This window comes from Oncorhynchus keta, unplaced genomic scaffold (genome assembly GCF_023373465.1).
Source record: "Oncorhynchus keta strain PuntledgeMale-10-30-2019 unplaced genomic scaffold, Oket_V2 Un_scaffold_23910_pilon_pilon, whole genome shotgun sequence".
In the NCBI taxonomy this organism is placed as follows: Eukaryota; Metazoa; Chordata; class Actinopteri; order Salmoniformes; family Salmonidae; genus Oncorhynchus; species Oncorhynchus keta.
Window position 1 is genome coordinate 107,501 of NW_026290877.1, and position 20,000 is coordinate 127,500.

At 46.1% G+C, this 20,000-nt stretch overlaps 1 protein-coding gene across 1 annotated transcript in view; it reads left to right on the forward strand.

The window, feature by feature from the left end:
* Positions 1-20,000, forward strand: part of slc6a3 (solute carrier family 6 member 3) — a 42,063-nt gene that overhangs the window by 1,079 nt on the left and 20,984 nt on the right. Inside the window, exons 2-6 of the mRNA XM_052515362.1 lie at positions 780-920; positions 7,711-7,957; positions 11,402-11,467; positions 15,433-15,652; positions 19,187-19,325. Of these exons, the coding sequence (XP_052371322.1) occupies positions 798-920; positions 7,711-7,957; positions 11,402-11,467; positions 15,433-15,652; positions 19,187-19,325 (795 nt within the window). The 5' untranslated portion in view covers positions 780-797. The remainder of the gene's footprint in view (positions 1-779; positions 921-7,710; positions 7,958-11,401; positions 11,468-15,432; positions 15,653-19,186; positions 19,326-20,000) is intronic.

Consider the following 20,000-nt stretch of genomic DNA (forward strand, 5'->3'; position numbering starts at 1 on the left):
ACTACCTGTACTGGGCCAATAAGAAACAGGGGCGTGTTCAGTAGGCTCACAATGTGGCTGGATGGGGAGGGACTACCTGTACTGGGCCAATAAGAAACAGGGTGCGTGTTCAGTAGGCTCACAACGTGGCTGGATGGGGAGGGACTACCTGTACTGGGCCAATAAGAAACAGGGGCGTGTTCAGTAGGCTCACAACGTGGCTGGATGGGGAGGGACTACCTGTACTGGGCCAGTAAGAAACAGGGGCGTGTTCAGTAGGCTCACAACGTGGCTGGATGGGGAGGGACTACCTGTACTGGGCCAATAAGAAACAGGGGCGTGTTCAGTAGGCTCACAATGTGGCTGGATGGGGAGGGACTACCTGTACTGGGCCAATAAGAAACAGGGTGCGTGTTCAGTAGGCTCACAACGTGGCTGGATGGGGAGGGACTACCTGTACTGGGCCAATAAGAAACAGGGTGCGTGTTCAGTAGGCTCACAACGTGGCTGGATGGGGAGGGACTACCTGTACTGGGCCAATAAGAAACAGGGTGCGTGTTCAGTAGGCTCACAACGTGGCTGGATGGGGAGGGACTACCTGTACTGGGCCAATAAGAAACAAGTATTTTTCACATTCTGTTGCAACACGTTTCAAAGCACTTTGCAACGTTGTGCTGAACTCAGACCACCTCCCTCTCTCTCCTATAAGGTGTAGGATTGAGACTGAGGCTGGTTGTATATCTGTAATGTATCTCGGGGTTCCCCTCCTAGGCGTGTCTAAGGTCTGTCTGTGTCCGTAGCTGAGTCCCTCTGCAGCCATGGAGCAGCCCGTGATGAAAGCCAGATCGCCAGTGGGTCAGATGTGTTCGGTGGTGGCACCCGCCTCGGCCAAGCAGCCTTCCTCCGCCCCCTCTCCCTCCAACACCATGGGCCCCAAGGAGGTGGGAGACAGAGGCTATATCCCACACAGAGCCCTATTACCTACAGTATACAGTATATAGTGGTCATAGGAGGGTCCACACGGAGCCCTATTCCCTACAGTATATAGTGGTCATAGGAGGGTCCACACGGAGCCCTATTCCCTACAGTATATAGTGGTCATAGGAGGGTCCACATGGAGCCCTATTCCCTACAGTATATAGTGGTCATAGGAGGGTCCACACGGAGCCCTATTCCCTACAGTATATAGTGGTCATAGGAGGGTCCACACGGAGCCCTATTCCCTACAGTATATAGTGGTCATAGGAGGGTCCACATGGAGCCCTATTCCCTACAGTATATAGTGGTCATAGGAGGGTCCACATGGAGCCCTATTCCCTACAGTATATAGTGGTCATAGGAGGGTCCACACGGAGCCCTATTCCCTACAGTATATAGTGGTCATAGGAGGGTCCACATGGAGCCCTATTCCCTACAGTATATAGTGGTCATAGGAGGGTCCACATGGAGCCCTATTCCCTACAGTATATAGTGGTCATAGGAGGGTCCACATGGAGCCCTATTCCCTACAGTATATAGTGGTCATAGGAGGGTCCACATGGAGCCCTATTCCCTACAGTATATAGTGGTCATAGGAGGGTCCACATGGAGCCCTATTCCCTACAGTATACAGTATATAGTGGTCATAGGAGGGTCCACATGGAGCCCTATTCCCTACAGTATATAGTGGTCATAGGAGGGTCCACATGGAGCCCTATTCCCTACAGTATATAGTGGTCATAGGAGGGTCCACACGGAGCCCTATTCCCTACAGTATATAGTGGTCATAGGAGGGTCCACATGGAGCCCTATTCCCTACAGTATATAGTGGTCATAGGAGGGTCCACACGGAGCCCTATTCCCTACAGTATATAGTGGTCATAGGAGGGTCCACATGGAGCCCTATTCCCTACAGTATATAGTGGTCATAGGAGGGTCCACATGGAGCCCTATTCCCTACAGTATATAGTGGTCATAGGAGGGTCCACATGGAGCCCTATTCCCTACAGTATACAGTATATAGTGGTCATAGGAGGGTCCACACGGAGCCCTATTCCCTACAGTATATAGTGGTCATAGGAGGGTCCACATGGAGCCCTATTCCCTACAGTATATAGTGGTCATAGGAGGGTCCACATGGAGCCCTATTCCCTACAGTATATAGTGGTCATAGGAGGGTCCACATGGAGCCCTATTCCCTACAGTATATAGTGGTCATAGGAGGGTCCACACGGAGCCCTATTCCCTACAGTATATAGTGGTCATAGGAGGGTCCACACGGAGCCCTATTCCCTACAGTATACAGTATATAGTGGTCATAGGAGGGTCCACACGGAGCCCTATTCCCTACAGTATACAGTATATAGTGGTCATAGGAGGGTCCACACGGAGCCCTATTCCCTACAGTATATAGTGGTCATAGGAGGGTCCACATGGAGCCCTATTCCCTACAGTATATAGTGGTCATAGGAGGGTCCACACGGAGCCCCCTATTATATAGTGGTACAGTATATAGTGGTCATAGGAGGGTCCACATGGAGCCCTATTCCCTACAGTATATAGTGGTCATAGGAGGGTCCACATGGAGCCCTATTCCCTACAGTATATAGTGGTCATAGGAGGGTCCACATGGAGCCCTATTCCCTACAGTATATAGTGGTCATAGGAGGGTCCACATGGAGCCCTATTCCCTACAGTATATAGTGGTCATAGGAGGGTCCACATGGAGCCCTATTCCCTACAGTATATAGTGGTCATAGGAGGGTCCACATGGAGCCCTATTCCCTACAGTATATAGTGGTCATAGGAGGGTCCCATGGAGCCCTATTCCCTACAGTATATAGTGGTCATAGGAGGGTCCACATGGAGCCCTATTCCCTACAGTATATAGTGGTCATAGGAGGGTCCACATGGAGCCCTATTCCCTACAGTATATAGTGGTCATAGGAGGGTCCACATGGAGCCCTATTCCCTACAGTATATAGTGGTCATAGGAGGGTCCACACATGGAGCCCTATTCCCTACAGTATATAGTGGTCATAGGAGGGTCCACATGGAGCCCTATTCCCTACAGTATATAGTGGTCATAGGAGGGTCCACATGAGTCCTATTCCCTACAGTATATAGTGGTCATAGGAGGGTCCACATGAGCCCTATTCCCTACAGTATATAGTGGTCATAGGAGGGTCCACATGGATATTCCCTGTATATAGTGGTCATAGTGGTCCCATGACATGTATATTCCTGGTCATAGGGGTGGTTATAGATGACAGTGACAGAGCTACATGACATACTGTATATTCCTGGCATGGTAAGTGGTTATAGATGACAGTGACATAGCTACATGACATACTGTATATTCCTGGCATGGTAAGTGGTTATAGATGGGCCCCCAACAGTGACATAGTGGTTATAGATAACAGTGACATGACATGACATACTGTATATTCCTGGCACGGACATAAGTCTGGTTATAGATGACAGTGACATAGCTACATGACATACTGTATATTCCTGGCAGTGGTAAGTAGGTTATAGATGACATAGAGTCTGATATATTAGGTGACATAGGTAACAGTGACATAGCTACATGACATACTGTATATTCCTGGCATGGTAAGTGGTTATAGATGACAGTGACATAGCTACATGACATACTGTATATTCCTGGCACGGTAAGTGGTTATAGATGACAGTGACATAGCTACATGACATACTGTATATTCCTGGCACGGTAAGTGGTTATAGATGACAGTGACATAGCTACATGACATACTGTATATTCCTGGCACGGTAAGTGGTTATAGATGACAGTGACATAGCTACATGACATACTTATATTAGGTGGATGACAGTGACATAGATGACAGTGACATAGCTACATGACATACTGTATATTCCTGGCACGGTAAGTGGTTATAGATGACAGTGACATAGCTACATGACATACTGTATATTCCTGGCATGGTAAGTGGTTATAGATGACAGTGACAGAGCTACATGACATACTGTATATTCCTGGCATGGTAAGTGGTTATAGATGACAGTGACATAGCTACATGACATACTGTATATTCCTGGCACGGTAAGTGGTTATAGATGACAGTGACAGAGCTACATGACATACTGTATATTCCTGGCATGGTAAGTGGTTGTAGATGACAGTGACATAGCTACATGACATACTGTATATTCCTGGCACGGTAAGTGGTTGTAGATGACAGTGACATAGCTACATGACATAGAGTCTGATATATTAGGTGGAGTGGTTGTAGGTAACAGTGACATATGACATAGAGTCTGTATATTGACAGAGCCATGACAGTGGATATAAGGTGGTTTATAGATCTGATATACAGTGACATAGCTACATGACATAGTCTGATATATTATATTCCTAGGCAGTGGTACATGTGGTTGATATATTAGATGACAGTGACAGAGCTACATGACATAGAGTCTGATATATTAGGTGAAGTGGTTGTAGGTAACAGTGACAGAGCTACATGACATAGAGTCTGATATATTAGGTGGAGTGGTTTGTAGGTAACAGTGACAGAGCTGACATGACATAGTGAGTCTGATATATTAGGTGGAGTGGTTGTAGGTAACAGTGACAGAGCTACATGACATAGAGTCTGATATATTAGGTGGAGTGGTTGTAGGTAACAGTGACAGAGCTACATGACATAGAGTCTGATATATTAGGTATGGTTGTAGGTAACAGTGACAGAGTTGTAGTCTGACAGTGACAGAGCTACATGACAGAGCTACATGACATAGAGTCTGATATATTAGGTGGAGTGGTTATAGGTAACAGTGACAGAGCTACATGACATACTGTATATTCCTGGCATGGTAAGTGGTTGTAGATGACAGTGACAGAGCTACATGACATAGAGTCTGATATATTAGGTGGAGTGGTTGTAGGTAACAGTGACAGAGCTACATGACATAGAGTCTGATATATTAGGTGGAGTGGTTGTAGGTAACAGTGACAGAGCTACATGACATAGAGTCTGATATATTAGGTGGAGTGGTTGTAGGTAACAGTGACAGAGCTACATGACATAGAGTCTGATATATTAGGTGGAGTGGTTGTAGGTAACAGTGACAGAGCTACATGACATAGAGTCTGATATATTAGGTGGAGTGGTTGTCTGATATAGTGACAGAGCTACATGACATAGAGTCTGGTGGAGTGGTTGTAGGTAACAGTGACAGAGCTACATGACATAGAGTCTGATATATTAGGTGGAGTGGTTGTAGGTAACAGTGACAGAGCTACATGACATAGAGTCTGATATATTAGGTGGAGTGGTTGTAGGTAACAGTGACAGAGCTACATGACATACTGAGTCTGATATATTAGGTGGAGTGGTTGTAGGTAACAGTGACAGAGCTACATGACATACTGTATATTCTGATATATTAGGTGGAGTGGTTGTAGGTAACAGTGACAGAGCTACATGACATACTGTATATTCTGATATATTAGGTGGAGTGGTTGTAGGTAACAGTGACAGAGCTACATGACATAGAGTCTGATATATTAGGTGGAGTGGTTGTAGGTAACAGTGACAGAGCTACATGACATAGAGTCTGATATATTAGGTGGAGTGGTTGTAGGTAACAGTGACAGAGCTACATGACATAGAGTGGAGTGGTTGTAGGTAACAGTGACAGAGCTACATGTGAGTCTGATATATTAGGTGGAGTGGTTGTAGGTAACAGTGACAGAGCTACATGACATAGAGTCTGATATATTAGGTGGAGTGGTTGTAGGTAACAGTGACAGAGCTACATGACATAGAGTCTGATATATTTAGGTGGTAACAGTGACAGAGCTACATGACATAGAGTCTGATATATTAGGTGGAGTGGTTGTAGGTAACAGTGACAGAGCTACATGACATAGAGTCTGATATATTAGGTGGAGTGGTTGTAGGTAACAGTGACAGAGCTACATGACATAGAGTCTGATATATTAGGTGGAGTGGTTGTAGGTAACAGTGACAGAGCTACATGACATAGAGTCTGATATATTAGGTGGAGTGGTTGTAGGTAACAGTGACAGAGCTACATGACATAGAGTCTGATATATTAGGTGGAGTGGTTGTAGGTAACAGTGACAGCTACATGACATAGAGTCTGATATATTAGGTGGAGTGGTTGTAGGTAACAGTGACAGAGCTGACATGACATAGAGTCTGATATATTAGGTGGAGTGGTTGTAGGTAACAGTGACAGAGCTACATGACATAGAGTCTGATATATTAGGTGGAGTGGTTGTAGGTAACAGTGACAGAGCTACATGACATAGAGTCTGATATATTAGGTGGAGTGGTTGTAGGTAACAGTGACAGAGCTACATGACATAGACATAGAGTCTGATATATTAGGTGGAGTGGTTGTAGGTAACAGTGACAGAGCTACATGACATAGAGTCTGATATATTAGGTGGAGTGGTTGTAGGTAACAGTGACAGAGTGACAGAGCTACAGTGACAGACATGACATAGAGTCTGATATATTAGGTGGAGTGGTTGTAGGTAACAGTGACAGAGCTACATGACATAGAGTCTGATATATTAGGTGGAGTGGTTGTAGGTAACAGTGACAGAGCTACATGACATAGAGTCTGATATATTAGGTGGAGTGGTTGTAGGTAACAGTGACAGAGCTACATGACATAGAGTCTGATATATTAGGTGGAGTGGTTGTAGGTAACAGTGACAGAGCTACATGACATAGAGTCTGATATATTAGGTGGAGTGGTTGTAGGTAACAGTGACAGAGCTACATGACATAGAGTCTGATATATTAGGTGGAGTGGTTGTAGGTAACAGTGACAGAGCTACATGACATAGAGTCTGATATATTAGGTGGAGTGGTTGTAGGTAACAGTGACAGAGCTACATGACATATTAGGTGGAGTGGTTGTAGGTAACAGTGACAGAGCTACATGATATATTAGGTGGAGTGGTTGTAGGTAACAGTGACAGAGCTACAGCTAGACATGACATAGAGTCTGATATATTAGGTGGAGTGGTTGTAGGTAACAGTGACAGAGCTACATGACATAGAGTCTGATATATTAGGTGGAGTGGTTGTAGGTAACAGTGACAGAGCTACATGACATAGAGTCTGATATATTAGGTGGAGTGGTTGTAGGTAACAGTGACAGAGCTACATGACATAGAGTCTGATATATTAGGTGGAGTGGTTGTAGGTAACAGTGACAGAGCTACATGACATAGAGTCTGATAGAGTCTGATATATTAGGTGAGTCTGAGTGGTTGTAGGTAACAGTGACAGAGCTACATGACATAGAGTCTGATATATTAGGTGGAGTGGTTGTAGGTAACAGTGACAGAGCTACATGACATAGAGTCTGATATATTAGGTGGAGTGGTTGTAGGTAACAGTGACAGAGCTACATGACATAGAGTCTGATATATTAGGTGGAGTGGTTGTAGGTAACAGTGACAGAGCTACATGACATAGAGTCTGATATATTAGGTGGAGTGGTTGTAGGTAACAGTGACAGAGCTACATGACATAGAGTCTGATATATTAGGTGGAGTGGTTGTAGGTAACAGTGACAGAGCTACATGACATAGAGTCTGATATATTAGGTGGAGTGGTTGTAGGTAACAGTGACAGAGCTACATGACATAGAGTCTGATATATTAGGTGGAGTGGTTGTAGGTAACAGTGACAGAGCTACATGACATCTGTTCTGATATATTAGGTGGAGCTGATTCTGGTGAAGGAGCACAACGGCGTCCAGTTCACCACCTCCACGTTGGTCAGCCCCGCTGGGCACCCCCACGGCCACGGCCTTGCTCTGGGCCCCAGTCACGGACACACCCCTGTCCCCGGAGAAGAGAGGGAGACCTGGGGGAAGAAGATCGACTTTCTCCTGTCGGTGATAGGGTTCGCTGTGGACCTGGCCAACGTGTGGAGGTTCCCCTATCTCTGCTATAAGAACGGAGGAGGTGAGAAGGAGGGAGGGAGGGAGGGAGTGGAGGTTCCCCTATCTCTGCTATAAGAACGGAGGAGGTGAGAAGGAGGGAGGGAGGGAGTGTGTGGAGGTTCCCCTATCTCTGCTATAAGAACAGAGGAGGTGAGAAGGAGGGAGTGTGTGGAGGTTCCCCTATCTCTGCTATAAGAACAGAGGAGGTGAGAAGGAGGGAGGGAGAAAGAGAGAGAGAGAGAGAGAGAGAGAGAGAGAGAGAGAGAGAGAGAGAGAGAGAGTGAGTGAGTGAGTGAGTGAGTGAGTGAGTGAGTGAGTGAGTGAGTGAGTGAGTGAGTGAGTGAGTGAGTGAGTGAGTGAGTGAGAGAGAGAGAGAGAAAGAGTGAGTGAGTGAGTGAGTGAGTGAGAGGAAGGAAGAGAGAGAGAGAGAGAGAGATATGAATCCTTATCTATGTGTGTTTGAGCAGGCGGGAGGGATGATGGGGTGAGTGTGAGGCCTTACCCTTTAAAGATAAAAGAGAATCTCCTCGGCTGATCAAACTGCTGATTATCTACAACAATTAGTTACACCTTCTACAGTTAGAATGTTAACTGAGTTGGTGAAATAACCTTATAGCAATTAGTTACACCTTCTACAGTTAGAATGTTAACTGAGTTGGTGAAATAACCTTATAGCAATTAGTTACACCTTCTACAGTTAGAATGTTAACTGAGTTGGTGAAATAACCTTATAGCAATTAGTTACACCTTCTACAGTTAGAATGTTAACTGAGTTGGTGAAATAACCTTATAGCAATTAGTTACACCTTCTACAGTTAGAATGTTAACTGAGTTGGTGAAATAACCTTATAGCATTTTGTTCTTCCCATTTTAATTATTTTGCAGAATGTTTTCCGGTTCGATTCAATTTCAATTCAATTTCATCACGCATGGTAATGAATGTGCTATGCATGGTTATGAATGTGCTATGCATGGTAATGAATGTGCTATGCATGGTTATGAATGTGCTATGAAATAACTATGCATGGTTATGAATGCTATGCATGGTGAAATATGTGCTATGCATGGTTTGAATTCTATGCATTTTAATTATTTTGCATGGAATGAATTTATGCATGGTTATGAATGTTCTATGCATTTCATCACGCATGGTAATGAATGTGCTATGCATGGTTATGAATGCATGGTTATGAATGTGCTATGCATGGTAATGAATGTGCTATGCATGGTTATGAATGTGCTATGCATGGTAATGAATGTGCTATGCATGGTTATGAATGTGCTATGCATGGTTATGAATGTGCTATGTATGGTTATGAATGTGCTATGCATGGTTATGAATGTGCTATGCATGGTAATGAATGTGCTATGCATGGTTATGAATGTGCTATGCATGGTTATGAATGTGCTATGCATGGTTATGAATGTGCTATGCATGGTTATGAATGTGCTATGCATGGTTATGAATGTGCTATGCATGGTTATGAATGTGCTATGCATGGTAATGAATGTGCTATGCATGGTAATGAATGTGCTATGCATGGTAATGAATGTGCTATGCATGGTTATGAATGTGCTATGCATGGTTATGAATGTGCTATGCATGGTTATGAATGTGCTATGCATGGTAATGAATGTGCTATGCATGGTAATGAATGTGCTATGCATGGTAATGAATGTGCTATGCATGGTTATGAATGTGCTATGCATGGTTATGAATGTGCTATGCATGGTTATGAATGTGCTATGCATGGTAATGAATGTGCTATGCATGGTAATGAATGTGCTATGCATGGTTATGAATGTGCTATGCATGGTTATGAATGCTATGCATGGTTATGAATGTGCTATGCATGGTAATGAATGTGCTATGCATGGTAATGAATGTGCTATGCATGGTAATGAATGTGCTATGCATGGTAATGAATGTGCTATGCATGGTTATGAATGTGCTATGCATGGTAATGAATGTGCTATGCATGGTAATGAATGTGCTATGCATGGTTATGAATGTGCTATGCATGGTTATGAATGTGCTATGCATGGTAATGAATGTGCTATGCATGGTAATGAATGTGCTATGCATGATAATGAATGTGCTATGCATGGTTATGAATGTGCTATGCATGGTAATGAATGTGCTATGCGTGGTTATGAATGTGCTATGCATGGTTATGAATGTGCTATGCATGGTAATGAATGTGCTATGCGTGGTTATGAATGTGCTATGCATGGTTATGAATGTGCTATGCATGGTTATGAATGTGCTATGCATGGTTATGAATGTACTATGCATGGTAATGAATGTGCTATGCATGGTAATGAATGTTTAATGAAGCCCTTATGTAGGTTCCCTTTATATGAGATGTCTCTACCATTATTGTCATGTATTGTCATGTCTAGCCTCAGACTCTCAGGCTCAACTAGATCAGAAAGGAAAGGACGGCCGGGCAAGACTATGTCATTCATCCTGTCCTGTCTCTCTGCCGCCAAAATCAGCCTTCCTGGTGCCCTTCCTGTTACTATGAATGCTCTAAGTATGGTTATGCCTGTGTTATGAAGCCCTTATATCTCTGTTGTCGTATAGGAGCGTGCCTGGTGCCCTTCCTGTTACTATGAATGCTCTAAGTATGGCTATGCCTGTGTTATGAAGCCCTTATATCTCTGTTGTCGTATAGGAGCGTTCCTGGTGCCCTTCCTGTTACTATGAATGCTCTAAGTATGGTTATGCCTGTGTTATGAAGCCCTTATATCTCTGTTGTCGTATAGGAGCTTTCCTGGTGCCCTTCCTGTTACTATGAATGCTCTAAGTATGGCTATGCCTGTGTTATGAAGCCCTTAAATCTCTGTTACCGTATAGGAGCGTACATGCTTGTGAATTGCTTATGTATAGGTTATGACTGTGTTATAAAGCCATTGTGTAGGTACTCTCTCTGTCCTCTATATGAGCGTTCCCGGTGCCCTACCTGTTCTTCATGGTGATGCCGCTATGGATAGGCTATGAATGTGTCATGAAGGCATTATGTATGTTCTATGTCATGTCATCCTGTCCTGTGTCTCTCTATTCCCTGTAGGAGCGTTCCTAGTGCCCTATCTATTCTTCATGGTGATAGCATTATGTATTGTTATGAATATGCTATGTATGTGTTATGAAGCCTTAATGTAGCATTATGTCTCTCTGTCCTCTATATGAGCGTTCCTGGTGCCCTATCTGTTCTTCATGGTGATGCATTATGTATTGTTATGAATATGCTATGTATGTGCTATGAAGGCATTATATATGTGCTATGTCATGTCATCCTGTCCTCTGTCTCTCTGTCCTCTCTAGGAGCGTTCCTGGTGCCCTATCTATTCTTCATGGTGATAGCATTATGTATTGTTATGAATATGCTATGTATGTGCTATGAAGGCATTATGTATGTGCTATGTCATGTCATCCTGTCCTCTGTCTCTCTGTCCTCTCTAGGAGCGTTCCTGGTGCCCTATCTATTCTTCATGGTGATAGCAGGCATGCCTCTGGTGCCCCCTCTGGGTTCTTCATGGTGATAGCTGGTATGTATTTATGAATATGCTATGTGTGTGCTAGAACCCCATTATATAATGTGCTATGTCATGTCAAACTGTGGCTCTGTCTCTCTGTCCATGATCTGTGGAGTGTTCCTGGTGCCCTATCCATTCATTCTCCGGTGCTGTGATAGTATTATGATTGTCCATCATGAATATGCTATGTATGTGCTATGAAGGCCTCCTCCATCATAACCATGGTGCTGCAGACAGTGCTCACCCCCCCCCTCCATCATAACCCGGTGCTGCAGACGGTGCTCTAGACCCCCCCCTCCATCATAACCATGGTGCTGCAGACGGTGCTCTGACCCCCCTATCCATTAACCATGGTGCTGCAGCAGGCATGCCTGACCCCCCTCCATCATAACCATGGTGCTGCAGGCTCTGGGACAGTCCATCATAACCATGGGGCTGCAGGCGTGTCTGGAAGATCCCCCCCATCATTCAAGGGTACGGTGCTGCAGACAGTGTCTGTGTGTGTGTTTCCAAGATAACTGCCATTGTTTATGCTCTAGACCCCCCCCCTCCATCAAACATGGTGCTGCAGACGGTGCTCTAACCATGACCCCCCTCCATCATAACCATGACGCCAGTCAGACCCCCTCCATCATAACCATGATGCTTTTAGAGTCTCTCTGACCTTCCCTCCATAAACCATTTTGGGCAATCTTCCTGTACTTCCCCTCCCTCCATCATAACCACTGCAGACGGTGCTCTAGAAACCATCATCATAACCATGGTGCTGCAGACGGTGCTCTGACCCCCTCCATCATAACCATGTGCTGCAGACGGTGCTCTACCCCCCCTCCATCATAACCATGGTGCTGCAGACGGTGCTCTAGACCCCCCTCCATCATAACCATGGTGCTGCAGACGGTGCTCTAGCCCCCCCCCCTCCATCATAACCATGGTGCTGCAGACGTGTGACCCCCCCCTCCTCATAACCATGGTGCTGCAGACGGTGCCTGGACCCCCCCCCTCCATCATAACCATGGTGCTGCAGACGGTGCTCTAGACCCCCCCCCCTCCATCATAACCATGGTGCTGCAGACGGTGCTCTGACCCCCCCCTCCATCATAACCATGGTGCTGCAGACGGTGCTCTTGACCCCCTCCATCCATCATAACCCTGGTGCTGCAGACGGTGCTCTGACCCCCCTCCATCATAACCATGGTGCTGCAGACGGTGCTCTAGACCCCCCCTCCATCATAACCATGGTGCTGCAGACGGTGCTCTGACCCCCCCTCCATCATAACCATGGTGCTGCAGACGGTGCTCTAGACCCCCCCCTCCATCATAACCATGGTGCTGCAGACGGTGCTCTAGACCCCCCCTCCATCATAACCATGGTGCTGCAGACGGTGCTCTAGACCCCCCCCTCCATCATAACCATGGTGCTGCAGACGGTGCTCTAGACCCCCCCCCCCTCCATCATAACCATGATGCTGCAGACGGTGCCATGATGCTGCAGACGGTGCCCCCTCCATCATAACCATGATGCTGCAGACGGTGCTCTAGACCCCCCCCTCCATCATAACCATGATGCTGCAGACGGTGCTCTAGACCCCCTCCATCATAACCATGATGCTGCAGACGGTGCTCTAGACCCCCCCCCTCCATCATAACCACGGTGCTGCAGACGGTGCTCTAGACCCCCCCCTCCATCATAACCACGGTGCTGCAGACGGTGCTCTAGACCCCCCCCCATAACCCCTCCATCATCAACCATGGTGCTGCAGACGGTGCTCTAGACCCCCTCCCCTCCATCATAACCACGGTGCTGCAGACGGTGCTCTAGACCCCCCCCCTCCATCATAACCATGGTGCTGCAGACGGTGCTCTAGACCCCCCCCCTCCATCATAACCATGGTGCTGCAGACGGTGCTCTAGACCCCCCCCTCCATCATCACCACGGTGCTGCAGACGGTGCTCTAGACCCCCCTCCATCATAACCATGGTGCTGCAGACGGTGCTCTAGACCCCCTCCATCATAACCACGGTGCTGCACACGGTGCTCTAGACCCCCCAACCCTCCCCTCCATCATAACCATGGTGCTGCAGGCGGTGCTCTTGACCCCCCCTCCATCATAACCATGGTGCTGCAGACGGTGCTCTAGACCCCCCTCCATCATAACCATGGTGCTGCAGACGGTGCTCTAGACCCCCCGACCCTCCCCTCCATCATAACCATGGTGCTGCAGACGGTGCTCTAGACCCCCCCCCCCCCTCCATCATAACCATGGTGCTGCAGACGGTGCTCTAGACCCCCCTCCATCATAACCATGGTGCTGCAGACGGTGCTCTAGACCCCCCCCTCCATCATAACCATGGTGCTGCAGACGGTGCTCTAGACCCCCCTCCATCATAACCATGGTGCTGCAGACGGTGCTCTACCCCCCCCCCTCCATCATAACCATGGTGCTGCAGACGGTGCTCTAGCCCCCCCCCCTCCATCATAACCATGGTGCTGCAGACGGTGCTCTTGACCCCCCTCCATCATAACCATGGTGCTGCAGACGGTGCTCTAGACCCCCCTCCATCATAACCATGGTGCTGCAGACGGTGCTCAGACCCCCCTCCATCATAACCATGGTGCTGCAGACGGTGCTCTAGACCCCCCCCCTCCATCATAACCATGGTGCTGCAGACGGTGCTCTGGACCCCCCTCCATCATAACCATGGTGCTGCAGACGGTGCTCTAGACCCCCCTCCATCATAACCATGGTGCTGCAGACGGTGCTCTGGACCCCCTCCATCCATCATAACCATGGTGCTGCAGACGGTGTGACCCCCCTCCATCTCTGCAGACGGTGCCCCCCTCCATCATAACCATGGTGCTGCAGACGGTGCTCTAGACCCCCCCCCATCATAACCATGGTGCTGCAGACGGTGCTCTGGACCCCCCTCCCCCACCCCCTCCATCATAACCATGGTGCTGCAGACGGTGCTCTAGACCCCCCTCCATCCACCATGGTGCCAGACGGTGCCACCCACCCAGCCACCCACACCCAGCCACCCACCCAGCCACCCACCCACCCACCCACCCAGCCACCCACCCAGCCATTCAGCCATCCATCCATCGGTCTATCTGTCTCTATGTTAAGGTCCCTGACTGAGTGTCAGTATTGGATGTTGTTGTTTTAATCAGCGGTCTCACATGCACCCAGCCCCCTGAGCTGAGACAGAGAGAATAGCTGCCGTCACTCAACAGGGAATCGCTGCAATTACATCTGATCGTTTGTTTTCTCCTAACGATCAATGTTTTCAAAAAGACGACATGATCACTCGTGTTGCTAATGAAATCCGCCTCGACAAATATCACTTCTTGTAGATTTAAAAGAGCCGTTGGGAAAAGGGCCAGGACATCGTATCGCCATCAGAACGAAAGAGATGGACTCGCGTTGGTCTTGAAGGTTAGGATGAAAGTGAACAGTAGAGCGCGGACACGGTGCTAAACGCACGGAAAGGGCAGATCTGGGGATAAATAAAGAGAAGTGAGAGGAGACCGCAGAGGCCAACCTTTAGAAAGCTTGGCTTGTTTGTTGTCTTTCATGTTAAAGCGCTTTAAAAAAAAAAAATTCTGTGTTATCCGTGTGTGTTCTAGAACTAGAACTAGAACTAGAACTAGAACTAGAACTAGAACACACACGGATAACACAGAATTTAAAAAAAGTTTACTTCTGAAAGTGTTTATGTAAAATATGTAAGAATGTAGAGTGTTGAGGTTCATAGGAGGTGTGTTTAATTTGAGGTATCCAGGAACAGATATGACCTTTGGCCTTTGTGATACTTCCAGTTGATGTCATTTATTTATTGTGATATTTTTTTCCCCTGTTTTGTGTTTTCTGTCTACCTCTGCTATGGTCCGAGCCTGTATTCTAAACCATTGTGATCTTGAACTATGACCTTTCACCTTTCACCTTTTCTCCCCAGGTGTTGGTTTCACAGTGATCCTGATCAGTCTGTACGTGGGCTTCTACTACAACGTGATTATAGCCTGGGCCCTGTTCTACCTGTTCTCTTCCTTCACCGGAGAGCTGCCCTGGGTCCACTGCAACAACACCTGGAACAGCCCCAACTGCTCGGACCTCTGGGCCTTCAACAACTCCCTCAACGACACACACAAGTCCACCCCCGCAGCAGAGTACTTCGAGTGAGTCTGGCGTTTCGCCTCTCGATCCGAGTCTGAACTGAGACGGTCGACTTCTTTCTTAAAGGTTATTTGTTGCTCTGACGTGTGTCAAGTATGGGCATATTTCAGAGTGATCAGCTTCACCTTTTTTCTCTCGTTGGCATTCAATTACACAAAGGTGCACATTCATATCATCAGGCTTTATTTGAAACCTGGACCCAGAAGACAAGTTCACATCCCGGTCTGTCTGTTTCCATACCTTCATAGTCCTGGTCTATGTGTATCCATACCTTCATAGTCCTGGTCTATGTGTTTCCATACCTTCATAGTCCTGGTTGTCCAGACTGTATCCATACCTTCATAGTCCTGGTCGTCCAGACTGTATCCATGTCTTCATAGTCCTGGTCGTCCAGACTGTATCCATGTCTTCATAGTCCTGGTCTATGTGTTTCCATACCTTCATAGTCCTGGTCGTCCAGACTGTATCAATGTCTTCATAGTCCTGGTGTTTCCAGACTGTCTATGTGTATCCATACCTTCATAGTCCTGGTCTGTGTGTTTCCATACCTTCATAGTCCTGGTCTATGTGTTTCCATACCTTCATAGTCCTGGTCTATGTGTTTCCATACCTTCATAGTCCTGGTCTATGTGTTTCCATACCTTCATAGTCCTGGTCTATGTGTTTCCATACCTTCATAGTCCTGGTCTATGTGTTTCCATACCTTCATAGTCCTGGTCTATGTGTTTCCATACCTTCATAGTCCTGGTCTATGTGTTTCCATACCTTCATAGTCCTGGTCTATGTGTTTCCATACCTTCATAGTCCTGGTCTATGTGTTTCCATACCTTCATAGTCCTGGTCCATGTGTCTATACTCCTGGTCGTCCATGGAGATACTGTATCCATGTGTCTATACTCCTGGTCGTCCATGGAGATACTGATCCATGTGTCTATACTCCTGGTCGTCCTTGGAGATACTGTATCCATGTGTCTATACTCCTGGTCGTCCATGGAGATACTGTATCCATGTCTTCATGTCCTGGTCTATGTGTTTCCATAGAGATACTGTATCTATGTGTTTCATGTCATGGTCTGGTCCATGGAGATAGTCCTGTATCCATGTGTCATAGTCCTGGTCTGTGTCGTCATCCATGTGACCTTCATAGTCCTGGTCCATGTGTTTCCATACCTTCATAGTCCTGGTCTATGTGTTTCCATACCTTCATAGTCCTGGTCCATGTGTCTATACTCCTGGTCGTCCATGGAGATACTGTATCCATGTGTCTATACTCCTGGTCGTCCATGGAGATACTGATCCATGTGTCTATACTCCTGGTCGTCCTTGGAGATACTGTATCCATGTGTCTATACTCCTGGTCGTCCATGGAGATACTGTATCCATGTCTTCATGTCCTGGTCGTCCATAGAGATACTGTATCTATGTCTTCATGTCATGGTCGTCCATGGAGATACTGTATCCATGTGTCTACACTCCTGGTCGTCCATGGAGATACTGATCCATGTGTCTACACTCCTGGTCGTCCATAGAGATACTGTATCTATGTCTTCATGTCCTGGTCGCCCATGGAGATACTGTATCCATGTGTCTATACTCCTGGTCGTCCATGGAGATACTGTATCCATGTGTCTATACTCCTGGTCGTCCATGGAGATACTGTATCCATGTGTCTATACTCCTGGTCGTCCATGGAGATACTGTATCCATGTGTCTATACTCCTGGTCGTCCATGGAGATACTGATCCATGTGTCTATACTCCTGGTCGTCCATGGAGATACTGTATCCATGTGTCTATACTCCTGGTCGTCCATGGAGATACTGATCCATGTGTCTACAGTCCTAGTCATCCATGGAGATACTGTATCCATGTCTTCATGTCCTGGTCGTCCATGGAGATACTGTATCCATGTGTTCATGTCCTGGTTGTCCATGGAGATACTGTATCCATGTCTTCATGTCCTGGTTGTCCATGGAGATACTGTATCCATGTCTTCATGTCCCGGTCGTCCATGGAGATACTGTATCCATGTCTTCATGTCCTGGTTGTCCATGGAGATACTGTATCCATGTTTTCATGTCCTGGTCGTCCATGGAGATACTGTATCCAGTGTTCTTGTTAGATTAACAGGTGTCTCATATTTTTAGCAAAGGCGGTTTGTTTTGACAATTCAGGCCTGTCATGGAGTCATGGACAGACAGGCAGTCACTATCTTTATCTCCACCTGGGAGCAATTTCATCTCGTCTGAGTCAGGACCATTCAGTTGACACAAAGATATCCTCTCCTTCTCTTCTTCTTCTTCTTCTTCTTCTTCTTTTCCTTCTTCTTCTTTTCCTTCTTCTTCTTCTTTTCTTCTTCTTCTTCTTCTTCTTTCTTCTTCTTCTTCTTCTTCTTCTTCTTCTTCTTCTTCTTCTTCTTCTTCTTCTTCTTCTTCTTCTTCTTCTTCTTCTTCTTCTTCTTCTTCTTCTTCTTCTTCTTCTTCTTCTTCTTCTTCTTCTTCTTCTTCTTCTTCTTCTTCTTCTTCTTCTTCTTCTTCTTCTTCTTCTTCTTCTTCTTCTTCTTCTTCTTCTTCTTCTTCTTCTTCTTTCTTCTTCTTCTTCTTCTTCTTCTTCTTCTTCTTCTTCTTTTCTTCTTCTTCTTTTCCTTCTTCTTCTTCTTTTCCTTCTTCTTCTTCTTTTCTTCTTCTTCTTCTTCTTCTTCTTCTTCTTTTCTTCTTCTTCTTTTCTTCTTCTTCTTCTTTTCCTGTTCCTTCTTCTTCTTCTTCTTCTTCTTCTTCTTCTTCTTCTTCTTCTTCTTCTTCTTCTTCTTCTTCTTCTTCTTCTTCTTCTTCTTCTTCTTCTTCTTCTTTTTCTTCTTCTTCTTCTTCTTCTTCTTCTTCTTCTTCTGTTCCTTCTTCTTCTTCTTTTCTTCTTCTTCTTCTTTTCTTCTTCTTCTTCTTCTTCTTCTTCTTCTTCTTCTTCTTCTTCTTCTTCTTCTTCTTTCTTCTTTCTTCTTCTTCTTCTTTTCCTTCTTCTTCTTCTTCTTCTTCTTCTTCTTCTTCTTCTTTTCTCTTCTTCTTCTTCTTCTTCTTCTTCTTCTTCTTCTTCTTCTTCTTCTTCTTCTTCCTTCTTCTTCTTCTTTTCTTTTCTAGTTCTTCTTCTTCTTCTTCTTTCTTCTTCTTCTTCTTCTTCTTCTTTTCTTCTTCTTCTTCTTTTCTTCTTCTTCTTTTCCCTTCTTCTTCTTTTCTTTCTTCTTCTTCCTTCTTCTTCTTCTTCTTCTTTTCTTCTTCTTGAGCTTCTTCTTCTTCTTCTTCTTCTTCTTCTTCTTCTTCTTCTTCTTCTTCTTCTTCTTCTTCTTCTTCTTCTTCTTCTTCTTCTTTTCTTCTTCTTCTTCTTCTTCTTCTAGAACAGCTCCAGGTTGTTGAGTCCAATTCTTCTTCTTGGCCTAGAACTTCTTCTTCTTCTTCTTCTTCTCCTTCTTCTCCTGACCTGGGACTGTTAGTTACCTAGCTGTTAGTTGATTAGTTGTTATAACCTGTTATAACTGATCTGTTCCAGGCGTGGGGTGCTCCACCTACAGGACAGTGAGGGTATAGCTGACCTGGGTCTGCCTCGTTGGCAGCTGACATCCTGTCTAGCTGTGGTCATCGTGGTTCTCTACTTCAGCCTCTGGAAGGGGGTCAAGACCTCAGGGAAGGTAGGTGGTCCTCCTGTACTGGCTCCATATCAACCTACATAAATATACCTCTTTGCTGAAATGCTGTACTTTTGTCTAGTTAGTTGTGTCTTTACAATGTGCACTCATTCTGGATATGAAAGATTAGCCATCCCACTGCAGAGCAGGATGTCCAGGTGAAGTCAGATCTGGGCCCTGTGAGCAGAACACCCGAACAGGGACACTATCTGTAGCTCTATGAGCAGGGTATTAAGCCCTGGCCTAGAACAGAACAGAGTGGGTCAGGTTGTTGAGTCCTGGCCTAGAACAGAACAGAGTGGGTCAGGTTGTTGAGTCCTGGCCTAGAACAGAACAGAGTGGGCCAGGTTGTTGAGTCCTGGCCTAGAACAGAACAGAGTGGGTCAGGTTGTTGAGTCCTGGCCTAGAACAGAACAGAGTGGGTCAGGTTGTTGAGTCCTGGCCTAGAACAGAACAGAGTGGGTCAGGTTGTTGAGTCCTGGCCTAGAACAGAACAGAGTGGGCCAGGTTGTTGAGTCCTGGCCTAGAACAGAACAGAGTGGGCCAGGTTGTTGAGTCCTGGCCTAGAACAGAACAGAGTGGGCCAGGTTGTTGAGTCCTGGCCTAGAACAGAACAGAGTGGGTCAGGTTGTTGAGTCCTGGCCTAGAACAGAACAGAGTGGGCCAGGTTGTTGAGTC